This window comes from Suricata suricatta, chromosome 7 (assembly GCF_006229205.1).
Source record: "Suricata suricatta isolate VVHF042 chromosome 7, meerkat_22Aug2017_6uvM2_HiC, whole genome shotgun sequence".
Classification (NCBI taxonomy): Eukaryota; Metazoa; Chordata; class Mammalia; order Carnivora; family Herpestidae; genus Suricata; species Suricata suricatta.
The window spans coordinates 36,918,212-36,931,468 of record NC_043706.1 but is presented as its reverse complement, the minus strand read 5'-3'; the positions used below and the strand labels follow the sequence as shown (position 1 = coordinate 36,931,468).

Genomic DNA, 13,257 nt, shown 5'->3' with positions numbered 1-13,257 from the left:
ACCGGGCAAGGCATGGTGGTTGTCACTCCATTAACCACTCTGTAGGCCAGCTGTGGAGCTAAACCTGGTGCCCAGACCTTGACCTGGCGCGTGCGCAGCGCTCTCCGTTCGGCCCCGCCCCAACCCCCGCCCCTTAGTACTTCCTTTCAGCCCCGTCTATCTTCAGCAACCAATTAGGGAGAGGAGGCGGTCCCGGTTGGCGCGGTGCTCCTTGGGTAGTGTCCATAGTTACTGTTGCTAAGGCTCCAGCTCGCCGGAAGTGGTGGGATTTAGAAGTTTGGGGGACCAGAGCCTGAGAGAGGTCAAGGGTCAGTGCAGAGCCGGGAGGAGATGGTGAAGCAGACCATCCAGATTTTCGCGAGGGTGAAGCCCACTGTCCGGAAGCAGCAACAAGGGGTACGGGCAGCTAGGGCGCCGGCGCGGCGGAGCCTCCCAGGCAGGGGAGGGACGGCACGCAGGGCGCTAGGCTGGGGCTGGGGGGTGGCTCAAGAGTCCCGCACACTCTGCTGAGGCGCCCCAGCCGCCACGCAGACACCAGTGCCCCGCTGTCGGGGACGCGGGCAGACATCCAGGCCACTGTAGTCCATCAGAGCCCCTCCCCCGACCCCTTGGCGCGGACGCTGTGCACAGACCCCCACATAGGCCCCCTGGCCCGCGCGTTCACGGAGGGCCGACGAGTGTGTGTGTGCGCCTGTGCGCGCATCCAGGGAACGCGTCTCAACATGGCACCCTTCCCGCACTTTTCTGCGGAGCGGTCACGCAGTTCCGCATGCCCTGCGCACAGAGACCCCCAAAAAGTATGTTTCTCACCCGGGCAGAACGTGTCAGCAAGAGATGCAAGTCCATACACGTCCATCCAAGAGATGTTACAGTTGGTAGATACACACACCCAAAGCAAATAATATCGCTCTGGCTTTGTGCACGGTGGGCCTTCAGGAATTTGTTGCCTAACTACATTGTCGTTGTGTAACACAAACATGCACCTTTGACATAAACTTATTGCAGATGTAGATATTTCTGCGCCCCTAAACAAAGAATACACATAATCCTCTACATTCTGAAAACATTAACTGGGCATTTAGTAGGTGCTTCCTCTAGGGTGCTAAACTCAGAGGTAAGGAAAATGTTAAGTCATTGCCCTTTCCCTGAGCGAGATATTTGGTGCGCTTCTTAAATGTTTCAAAACCTGTTTGTTTTTTTCTCCCTAGAAAGAGCATAGTCGTTCTTGCCACTCAGGTGTTTTGTTTACATTATCTCTGATTCTCAGGAAAACCCTGCAAGGTTGATGTAATTTTCCTCATTTGTAGATGAGGAAACTTGAGTCTAAGGTAGATTAAATAATGTGGCCAAGCCATCCACCCAGTGAGTGGCAAAACCCTAATTTAATTAAGGACTTTTTATTCCAAGGTCTTTGCTCTTCAGACAAAACTTTTTTGTTTGCCTCCCAAAGTAGAGCAGAAAGGGCAATGAGTGCCTGCAATGGGTATATTATTAATAATATTTTATATCTATCCCATATGCACAATGTGTATATGTGTAACATATATCCTAATGTAGCATTTGCCTTGTATAATTATGTATTTAAAGCAAGAAATATGGTATCTTTGTCATCATCGTCATGAACAGCCTTTTTACTCATGGAATACTTTAAGATTAAGATGCATAAGAAAACTCCAAAGAAAATGCTGGCTTTTTTTTTTTTTAAAGGGATAAAACAGTGCAGAAAGAAACCATGGATATCTTCCCATTTTCTCTCCTATTATATTCACTTACGAGAAGGTTTTTAAAATGGCCTCATCCATACTAAGTGTTGTATATGTAAAGTCCCTATGTACCTCTTCAGGCTCTTAGCCAAAAATATTGGGCTTGTCCACATAGATTCAGCAGTGGGAAGCAGATGCTTTGAGATGGGGGGGGGGTTGGGGTGGAATTAGGGGTAGGGAAGGGGTTGATAGAGAATCTTGGAGGTAACTTTGAATTTTCTCTTTTTTTAAAGTGCAGTACTTGGGTATTTTAGTCTGCTTTTTTGCATTTTTAAAAGTTTATTATTTTGAGAGAGACAGAGACGGCCTAAGTGGGGGAGGGTCAGAGAGAGAAGGCGAGGGAGAATTCCAAGCAGGCTCTGTGCTGCCAGGATTCAAACTTAGGAAACTGAAAGATCCTGACCTGAGCTGAAACCAAGGATGGCAAACTGAATCACACAGGTGCCCCTTCATTTGCATTTCTTTGGTGAGGTCTTGTAGAGTAGATTGCTTGGTACTCCACGGAGTATTTGTGGGTCTCATACTGTATTTTTATAATGGCAGTCTTACCAAGTTGCAACATTATGCCACATGCACAAAATAAGAGAACACAGATGAATGCATTTTGAGTTAGTGTACCCTGCTTTCCCTTAGAAATCACACTTTTAGCACCCTGTCCTTTTGCTCCTGAGAGACGTATGGTTGTTCCTTTGACAGGAAATGTCCCTAGCATTCCCCCAAGAGTAATTCAGAGGTATTTTTCTTTCTTTCCTCTTCATTTTGTGGCTCCATGACTTCATTAGTCTTATTTCTTAAGGCACTATAGAGGAAATGATAATAATTTATAGAATGGTAATTTAGAAGATGCATTAGACAAACCTCTGATAATTTTAGCGATGTCCATGCTTTTCATTTTTGCAGTGCTTTTAATACTTTTCAAAACATGGTTACATTCTTCCTTGCATTTCTTCTAATTGTCTTCAAGGTATAAAAATCCCCCTGTGTCTCAAATAAGTATTGTTGTGACTAAATGTAGAAAGTCCCTTTCTGGCTGAGAGGGACTTTGCTTTAATGCCTTAAAGAATGCCTTAATCACAGAGGTCACTCTTCTTTCTGTAGTCAATGGTCCTTTCTATCTTATGAGCACTGAATGTTGCAGGATTTTTGAAAACGTGTGACTCACATTATAAAGAGTGCCTCACTCTTGTGTGTTTCATGTCTTACACACCCCCTTTCACTCACCTGTGTAGCCATTACGTTTTTTTTTTTTTTTTTTAGCATAGTACCCTACAGGATATAATTTTTAAATGTCTCTTGAGAAAACTTAGCCATGGAAAGTCTTAGACCTGATGCCATTACTTTCTACAAATAATTTTATTTTACAGGATGACTTTTCTGCATGAATTCTTCACATTTTAAGTGAGAAGTTTCAATAAAATCTACTTAGGAACATTATTTAGACTTTTGGGAGATTCAGGCAGGCTTTTACTTGTTTAAGGATATGACTTTCCCCCCATAGTCAAGCATCTAAATGAGTCTTAAACAGGAAATATTGCCTGTCAGAAAGAATTTTATTTCCTGGTGAAAGACAAGAAGTCCTTTTTAAAAAAAAACTGCTAAATCCAATGACTAACATTTTTTATGGTGCATTACAAAATGCTTCCATTTCCATGACATCATTTATCCCCACAGCAATCTTGTAAGGGCAGCAATTCTGTTTTCCTCATTTTATGTATAAAGAGAGATTCTGAATGTGGTGGCTGGTCGCACGGCTGGTAAATTGAGCTCCGTGTTGGATGCAAGTCTTTGGGTACCAAGTCTGATGCTATTCTTTATTCCACGTGACCTCCTTATAGGCTTGAGTCTTGATTTTCCTGGCCAGTAAATAAAGGAGTAGCTAACCAAGAAGAGAATCAGCATTTACAGTTGTAAGGGGGTTGGTGGAGACCCTTCATTTCCGTATCAGTTTCTGAGAGGTTAAGTGATTTCTCCCAGGTCCCTTGCTAATTAGTGGCTGAGTTGGGAGGAGAGCCTTGAAGATGACATCAAAGACATGACTTACATATGTCTTTTGAAACCACATGTCTTTTATCAAATGCCTGAATATGTCTCACGGAATCTTGGGCTGCTTTGAATGTAACTTGAATTAGGGCATTCTTGTGAGCTCTCTGAGAAGTCTCAGACCCAGTCCTTTGATCTGCCTCGGCCACTTTGTAAATGCTCAGAAATGCTTGTTGGTTGTAGTAAGATGTTAATTTCTGGTACATTATTCCAAAGCAGTACTTAGATTAATGTCCTGCTTTCAGAACTATTAGTTTCTCTATGACGGAGATACTTAAATGCTCAAATTGGAATACTAGATCATTCAAAGGGGAGCTGAACTTTGGTAGAGCATCAATTTAGGTTTTACCTCATTTCCAGTTCTATATATTTATTTTGAGTCTGCACACGGCTCAGAGGAAAATTATCCAAATTATACTATGTTATGGCCTATCTTGAAAGTGTAATTTTTTTGTACAATCACAATGCCTATTATGATGACATGTTCATCGTTCAAGCCTTAATTTCACCGTGCCATATTCATTTGTTGTCTTCGTGTTTGCAGATTTATTCCATAGACGAAGATGAAAAATTAACACCTAGCTTGGAAATTATTGTACCTCGTGATTTGGCAGATGGATTTGTGAATAATAAGCGAGAAAGCTACAAATTTAAGTAAGTTTATCTTTCTCTTTCGTTTCTGTTTCACTGTTGAACTCCTGTGGCGCATTAATATCCACTGTGAAATCATTAGTGCCATTTCTCAGGGAGAATGTAGTGTGGTTCTCTATCTCCTCTACTAGGTAGATTTCAAATTGTTTTTTCATTGCTGTGCCCAAAGTTGAAAAGAAGGTGTATTTCTCCATCTAAGATGCTGTCCCAAGATCCCGGCCTGTCTTTGCTGCATCGGCTTCTCTAGTGTTGTCCTTTTCCTACGTGGCCCACTATGGTTTGACTCTTATAAGAAGCTCACTGTAGGACTAAACTTTATTAAAGTCAAGAACTTAAGGTATAATTTGTGTCCTGTATAGCGGAGCCTTCTTTATAACATAAGTGATAAATATGGACCTCATATGCCCAAATGCACACTCCGGATCAGTACTGTCTAATGTAGTGGCCATGAGCCACAGGTAGCTCTTCCGCACTTGAAATGTAGCCGTAACCTGAACTGTGCTCTTAGCGTAAAATAGATCAAGGATTTTTGAAGGCTTAGTGTGGGGAAAAAAAAAAAAGTAAATCATCTCAATAATTTTTTCATATTGATTACACATTAAATGGTGACATTTTGGGGGGTGCCTGCATGGCTCAGTCCTTTAAGCGTCCGACTTTGGTTCAGGTCATGATCTTGTGGTTTGTGAGTTTGAGCCTTGCATCAGGCTCTGTGCTGACAGCCCAGAGCCTGGATCCTGCTTCAGATTCTGTGTCTTCTTCTCTTTCTGCCCCCCCCCACCACTTGTGCTCTGTGTCTCTCAAAAAAATGAATGAACATTAAAAAAAAAGATAATGTTTTAGGATATATTGGATTAAACGTAGATTATTAAAATTAATTTTACCTGTTTCTTTTTTAAAAAAAACAGTAGCTACTGGAAAATTTTAAATTACATATATAGTCACATTTCTGGATTGGGTGATATTTGTCTTGGACAGTGCTGAACTGTAGGGATCAGGTGCAGCGTACCCAAGAGCCACCCTGGATTGTCATCAGTGCCTTTGGTTCAGATTCTCTTTGAGAAGTCAGGCTTTGAATTGAGGGATGGGGGCTACTTCATGCTGCCTTTATTCTCTAATTTCAGATTGTGCTGTTTTCTCTCATCCCTACTTTTGACTTTTAAAGCAGTTTGAGCCCAAGGTAGAGCCATATTTGATCTCTGCCTGAATTTAGGGAGTGGATTTTTGGGTCCTGCTGAAGGAATCCTAATTGCTGTCTTGCATTTCTCTCCAGGCTGTTTTTAAAAAAATGTTTATTTATTTATTTTGAGAAACAAAGAGAGTAAAAGGAGGGAGCAGAGAGAGAGAGAGAGAGAGAGAGAGAGAGAGAGAGAGAGAGAGGATCCCAAGCAGGCTCTGCGATGTCAGCCCAGAGCCCAACATGGGGCTTGATCTCATGAACCATGAGGTCATAATCTGAGCCGAAACCAAGAGTCAGACGCTTAACCGACTGAGCCCTCCAGGTGCCCCCTTTTCCAGGCTATTTGTATAGGTCCTGTTTTAATACTGTTTCCGCCCTTGAGCTTTGCATAAAACCCATCCAGATATTGTTCATGATTCTCTCGTTCTCTAATTCTCATTTGCTTCTATTTATTATGTCTCATGTAAGTTCTCTTTGGTCTTGACAGCTTGCGCTTTGTGCCTCATCTTCTCCTCCTGCCTGTGCCCCGTCTGCCTGTGTCTCCCTGAGTCATAAGCGCAGGTGGGGTTGCTGGCACACCGTCGCAGAGCAAGGTGCTCCGCATCCTGTCTTTTTGGCTCCCCATTGCCTCTCATTGTCTTCTCTAAGGAGTAGCCTTATAAAACATGACTTCTTTTTTGTGAAGCAGGCAGTTTCCCACTGATGTTAGCATGCTGCCTACTTCAGTAGCTGCCACTTTCATGAACTGGGTGAAGCCGGTCTCTCTAAAACCCCAGTTTGCTGAAACATTTTATTCAGCATGATTCTATGTGATCGTTAGGAACAATCGGCCATGTCTCTATTTATGGGCCCTTTCCATAGTATTCTTTATACTATGTAGGTACAAATAGTGCGTTTAAACATGTTCACTCAAAAAGTGTTATTTGCTGGGGCACCAGCTCAGGTCAAGATCTCCTGGTTCCCTGTCTCTGCCCCTCCCCTGCTTGCATGCACACATTTGCACTTTCTCTCAAAATAAATAATAAATAAGCTTAAAAAAAAGAAAAACAGTGTTATTTGCTTATTTTTAAAGTTTATTTATCTATTTTGAGGGAGAGAATGAGAGAAAGCCTGAGTGGGGGAGGGACAGAGAGAGAAAATCTCAAGCAGGCTCCACACTGTCAGTGCAGAGCCCGATGTGGGGCTCGAACTCACAACCGTGATATCATGTCCCGAGCCGAAGTGCTCAAGAGTCAGGTGCTTAACTGACTGAGCACACAGGGGCACCTATTTGTTTTTAATTCTCTTACTCTTTCTAAATCTCTAGATTAAAGATGTTGGCTTTAGTATTTTAAATAAAGAAATTAATAAAGTATTTAACTTAAACCCATGTTTGTAGAGAAATATTTCAGCATTTTAAGGGTGTTTTCTTCCAAGAAAATTCATCCAATCAATCAGTATTTTTGACCCTCCACTGTATGCTGTATAATGGCTAGGAATATAGCAGGGAGCACAGCAAAGGCCCCGCTCCCATGGTGCTTACATCTTAGTGGGCGGAGGTGGTCAGGCAGATCAAAAGTACAATGTATATCAGAAAGTGTTAAGTGCCACGGAGAAAAAATATGGCAGGCAGGGGACTGAGGAGTGTCAGAAGAGGCACAGCAAAGGGGAGGGATGGTTTCAGTGGTCATAGGGCAGTCTGGGAAGGTGTTACAGGAAGGTGCCACTTGAACTTGAAGGAGGTGAGGAAGTCAGACATTCAGCTATCTGAGGGATTGGGATTCCAGGCAAAGGAGATACAAAGAGCGCGTCCCTGAGGTGGGAGAGTGCTGGCATGTCTGAGGAAGAGTAAAAGGATCTGTGTGGAGATCTGAGGAGAGTGAGCAAGGGGGAGAGAGGGGAAGGAGAAGGTTAAAGGGGCGACAGAGTGACCAGATCGTAGGGAGCCCTGGAAGTCACTGTAAGGGTTTTTGTGGGAAGCAGTCATTGTAAGCTTTTATTCTCCTAAAATGTTATGGAAAGGTAATGGAGGGTTTTGAGCCAAAGAACAAAATAATTTCACTTATTCTCCTGGAAAATAGACTGTAAGATTCTACTCAGACAGCTGTTTCAAGAGAGCCCAGGCAAGAAATTATGGTCGCTTGGGCTGGGGTAGTAGCAAGTGGAAATGCTGAGAAATAGGTGGCTTCTAGAAGTATTTTGAAGGCTAGAGCTGACAGAGTTAGCCGATGGCTTGGGTACAGAGTGTAGGGAAGGAGAGTAGTCAGGGTACCTTAGAGGTTTGGGACCGAATGTTTAGAAGGATGGAGTTGTTATTTACTAGATGGGGAGGACCAGGAAGCACAGGTTTGGGATGGGAAGAGATCAGCATATGCCAAATTTGAAATGGAATTTAGAAAAAGCCTATGGAACTTCCTAATAAGTGAAAGGACCACCAAGGAATCAGAACACTTACATCTCAGGGCCATGAGGAAATTGCTTAATCTCCCTGGGCCTCAGCTTCCTCCTCTGTAAAAGATTCCACTGAACTTACTAAGCTTTATGATCCTATTTTGGTCTTCCATGGTTTCAGAAGCTAGCTGATCATTATGACTTTTTAAATTACTATGTAACTACATTATATAAAAGAAAATATTGGGGATGATGATATTTGGTCTTTAATTTATTGAAATGCCTACCATCTCTGCATGGAGGTAGATGTAATTTCTATTAGGGAGTGGAGTTGGGAATCACTGATTGAGTCACTCAGGCATCACCAGCCTGGTAAAAGCGGCAGATCAGCCTTATCATCGTCCTCCTCTAAAGCCCTGTTGAGTTTGTGCTCAGATGTGCATTTGAGCAACCACATCCCCTGTGTTAGGTTCGCATTCATATCCGAAGCTGTGCACCTCATTGGTTCTGAGGAGTGTTCTGGGCACAGTTAATAACGTACTACCGTCTAAGGTAGAATCCTGCCTGCAAAATGGCGTGGCAGCCGGAGGATTGGACAGTCTCTCTTTGTATGGTTTCATTGTTTGCTTCTTCAAAAGGGAGGTTGGTAAGCTATGAGGACGTTTTGAAGCTAATGTTGATTAAAGACAATGAATTTCATTCCATTTATGTTTCCTACCCAGCTCCAGACATCCTTCTGAACTCCTTCACAGTGCAAATAGTCCCACATTTCATGTAGTCTCTACTGAAATTGAACATGTGCCTGACTCACTTGTGAGTCACAAGTGGGACACGTAAAGGTTCCCAAGACACTCTGAAAGCTGCTTCAGATGCCCTCAACATGTTTGTTTTACACGTTTTGCTTTAAAGCCCCACCACCCCTAGTTTTGATTTTGAAAAAAATTTACATATGCAGAAGAGGTGGGAAAATAATGCAATTGCCTCTCCTATACCCTTGGCGGGGGTTCACCAATTGTTAACATTTTGCCCTAATTTGCTTATGCTTCTCTTCTTTCTCTCCCTTCTCCCCCTCCTCTTTTCCTTCCCCATTTCTCTCTTTTACTTTCTTCATCATTTTTAAAAAATATTTATTTACTTTTGAGAGAGAGAGTGAGCAGGAGAAGGATGAGAAAGAGGGAGAGAAATTCCAAATGGACTCCATGCTGACAGAGAGAGGCTATGGAGGGCTCGAACTCACAAACTGTGAGATCATGACCTGAGCCCAAATCAGGAGTCAGACGCTTAACCCACTGGGCCACCCTTGTTCATGATCCTTTAATGAGGACTATACTTGCTGGTAGCAACTTACCACACTGTAAGAGAATATTGTGTGTCTCCTCCCCCAGGCTTCCCACTGTGCCCGTGCCCCTGTATTAAGCTCAGTCACAGTGCCCCCAGGAGAGTAGCAGCTTTTGTGCCCTTATACCCTGGCCCTTGCCAATCTGAATAAGGCTTCTCTTTGCAGGACAGGTCTGTCTTCATTTACTTTTTGACTTTTGATTCACAATCAACCAAATGGGACAAAACTATCCTGCGAATTAAGTGGTTGATGCAGCACCCATTAATGGAAAATCAACCTCAGTTCACGATTTTAAAACCAAGTTCAGTAATCATACATTCCACAGCTGCGTTCTTTCCTTACAGGTCAGGCATCAGAAGTTCTTTGGCTGTTTACATCCTGTTCTTGGGTTTCCATTTCACTCACGCACTTATCTGGATTGAAATTTGATGCCAGTTGCAGACACTGTCCCTCTTGAGACCTAAAGAACACACAGTTTATTATTTGGTTCAAAGCCGCTGCAGTTTTTCAGAGGGATGCATTGTGCAGATCTTGTCAAAGCAATACTGTTTAGCCACCATGTGTCTACAGGGTACAGCGGTGCAGTGTGGTTGGGATACAGGGCGAACATTGTGTCAGCTTAGGTAAGCCCAGTGATGTAGATATGGGGTCATTTACAAAGCTTTTGGGGAGAAAAGTATTAATCCAATTGTGTTTGAAGCTCAGCCTTTAAATAATCACCACTTTCATATTTTCAGGTTTCAGAGGATTTTTGATCAGGGTGCAAACCAAGAGATGATTTTTGAAAACATTGCCAAACCAGTTGCCGAGAGGTAGGATTTCCTGTATTTTGTCTGATGGGTTGGTGGTTTTCATCTTGTCTTCAATTTTCAGATCATAGGTGCTTTGGTGTATCAATTATATGTTCGAGCCGCAGGGCATGTAATGATGATAGTATTAACACTATTCATAGACCTGTTTGTTTTAGATTTAGAAGCTGAGTCTCAAAACAAACCAGTGAGATAGGATAGCCATTATTACTCCCATTTTAAAAGATACATAACTCTCTGAGGATCAGAGAGATTAAGTGACACTACTCAGGATTGCATTGCTAGTGGTGGTGATCTCCTGGGTGGTTTTCTGTTAAGTTCAGTATTCTTTCGTCAATATAGTATTTCAGACATATGGCTAGATGGATGAAGGATGAGGTGTGGGGAATACCTCAGAGGCCTGCTGATGGTTGACCCAGCTCGACCTCCATGTAATAACTACTTTTCAAAGCTTCACCCGTAGTTTTTCCATCTCTTGGTTTCTACACATTTAGATAGTTCCAGGCTACTGATTATTAGAGCAACCCTCACATGAGGATACCAAATAAATCAGAATGCCATTGTATTAGTATATATTGACAAACTCTCTGTAGGACCAGACACTCAGGTCCTTTGATAAGCATGTATGGAATCTGTATGGGAAACTATGACTACTTAAGGTTACTTTCTGATCCTGACATCAGTTGGATAATTTTAATGACCTCATAATCCTCAAATACATCTATCTTTATGATTATAATGAAAAATGTACAGTCTCCAACTTAGGATGGTTCAGTTAATGATTGGTCGATTTTAGGGTTGTGTGGAAGTGATAGGCATTCGGTAGAAATCCTGTTTTAAATGCTGATCTTTTCCCAGGCTAGGGATACACAGCACAGCACAGTGCTCTCCCAGGATGCTGGCGGAGGCACTGAGCACGGCCCCCGTCGGTCACACGGTCACAAGGATCAAGACCCAATGCTCTTACAACCGTTCTGTCCCCATATAACCATTCTGTTTTTCACTCTCAGCACAGTATTTAATAAATTACATGAGGTATTCAACACTTTAGTATAAAACAGGCTTTGTGGTAGATGTTTTGACCCACCTGTAGGCTAATTAAGGTTCTGGGTGCACTGAAGGTGGGCAGAGCCGAGCTATGATGTTTGGTAAGGTAGGTGTATTAAATGCATTTTCAATTTAGGGTACTTTCAACTTACTGTGTGTGTGTTGGATGGAACCTCCTTATCAGTGGAGGACGATCTGTACCTGCTAAACAGACCCATTTCTAATTTCTCTGATCAGTGTACCCTTTCCCACAGACACCGCTGGAAACTCACTGTCACATTTTGTCTCTCAAACTCCTCTCTTTTATGAATCCTATTCAAACTAAGCCTTTCTCTTTTAACACAGTCTTCCTCCACAGTGGGTGAAATACAGTTAAGTAGGCTTCAGCTATTTTACTTTGTCACAATCCAATAACTTTTTTAGGTTAAATTCAGATCTCCTTACAGCACATGGGTGGGTCAGTCGGTTAAGCATCCAACTCTTGATTTTGGCCCAGCTTATGATCTCGTGGTTTAGGAGTTCGAGTCGTGCTTGGGGCTGTCAGTGCAGAACCTGCCTGGGATTCTCCTCTCCCCTCTCCCTGTCCTTCCCCTCCCCATGTGTGTTCTCTCTCTTTCTCTCTCTCTCTCTCAAAACAAAAAAATTCAGATCTCCTTGACTGGATGTCACACATCTCTAAAATTCTCTTCCTTTTAGTAATCTTTTGGGTTATGCCATTTTCCAAATAGCTGATCCTCACACATTTTATTTTGAAATTTCCTAAAATCATTCAGGGAGGGAGCCTTTGTTTCGGTTCCCTGGATGCCTGGTTTTCTCTCTCATTACTAACGAGTTTTTCCTTCTTGAACCCACTTGCCCTCCAGCTCTTGCTGGGTCCCCGGGCCTAGAGTCATCTCCCTTTAGAGATCTGCGTGGTTGTCCTTGAAGTCTTACTCCTTTGTCACCTTCTCAGGGAGGCCTTTCTTTATTAGCTGTATTTGAAATCACACTCCCTTTGGCCCTTCCCCATTTTATTTTACTTTTTTTAGCACTTATCACTATCCAACACACTACCTAGTTTGGTTGTTTATTAGTGTTCTGGAATGTCCTCTAGAACAAAAGCTCCACAAAGACTAAGATTTGTTCACGGACTTGACAATGATACCTAACCCGATGATGACAAGATTTCAGGAACGACAGGCATTTTCTTCCAGGCTGCCCAAGTTGTTCCTACTGGAGCCTATCTTTCATCAATAGTCCTTTTTAGTACTTCATCCCATTTTTCCAGAAATGACTTTAGCTATTTTTTTCTTTTCTTTTTTTTTTTTTTTTACATTTATTTATTTTTGAGAGAGAGAGAGACAGAGTGTGAACGTGACAGGAACAGAGAGAGAGAGGGAGACACAGAATCCAAAGCAGGCTCTAGGCTCTAAGCTAGCGTGTCAGAACAAAGCCTGATGTGGGGCCCGAACCCACAAACATGAGATCATGACAAAGTCGGATGCTCAGCCAACTGAGCCACCCAGGTGCCCCTATTTTTGTTTTTTCTGTTAGCCTTTATCTGGTTTATCTTTCTTGATCTCTTAATTCCACTGCCCTGTGACTTTTTGTTGTTAAGTAAGGTCTAAGTAAAATATAGCTGGCCTTTTCCTTTTCAGCCACACTCAGAGTCCCTGACCTGTAATTGGCTACTTGAGCCTGTTTATATCTATTATGATTATGATAATGATGTTTGGAGCCATTCTTCCTATTTTAATTAATTTTTTCCACTTAGCGCCCTTTCTGTTTTTTCCTCTTTTGCTGTTTGCTGGTTTGACTGTACTTGTCAGTGCTGCTGATTTCCATTTTCTCCCTAAAGTGTCCCCCTTACCTCAGCAGCTCCAGTGTGGTTTAAGTTCAGATACTTAAACTCCTTTTTTTTTTTTCTCAGTATCTAATGTTTCTCCCCCCGTCTGTCTCTCACTTTCACTCTGCCTTTCCTCCCTTTACCATTTCCAGGGTTGGGGCCAACTGGTAACTGCATTCTGGATTGTTGTTAATCATTTTTATTATCTGCATTTATCCATACTTATCTCTGAGTTA

General features: G+C 42.5%; 1 protein-coding gene across 1 annotated transcript in view; it reads left to right on the top strand.

Moving 5' to 3' along the window:
- Nucleotides 1-330: 330 nt before the first annotated feature.
- KIF6 (kinesin family member 6) overlaps nt 331-13,257 on the top strand; it is a 382,012-nt gene continuing 369,085 nt past the window's right edge. Inside the window, exons 1-3 of the mRNA XM_029945027.1 lie at nt 331-396; nt 4,348-4,457; nt 10,078-10,152. Of these exons, the coding sequence (XP_029800887.1) occupies nt 331-396; nt 4,348-4,457; nt 10,078-10,152 (251 nt within the window). The remainder of the gene's footprint in view (nt 397-4,347; nt 4,458-10,077; nt 10,153-13,257) is intronic.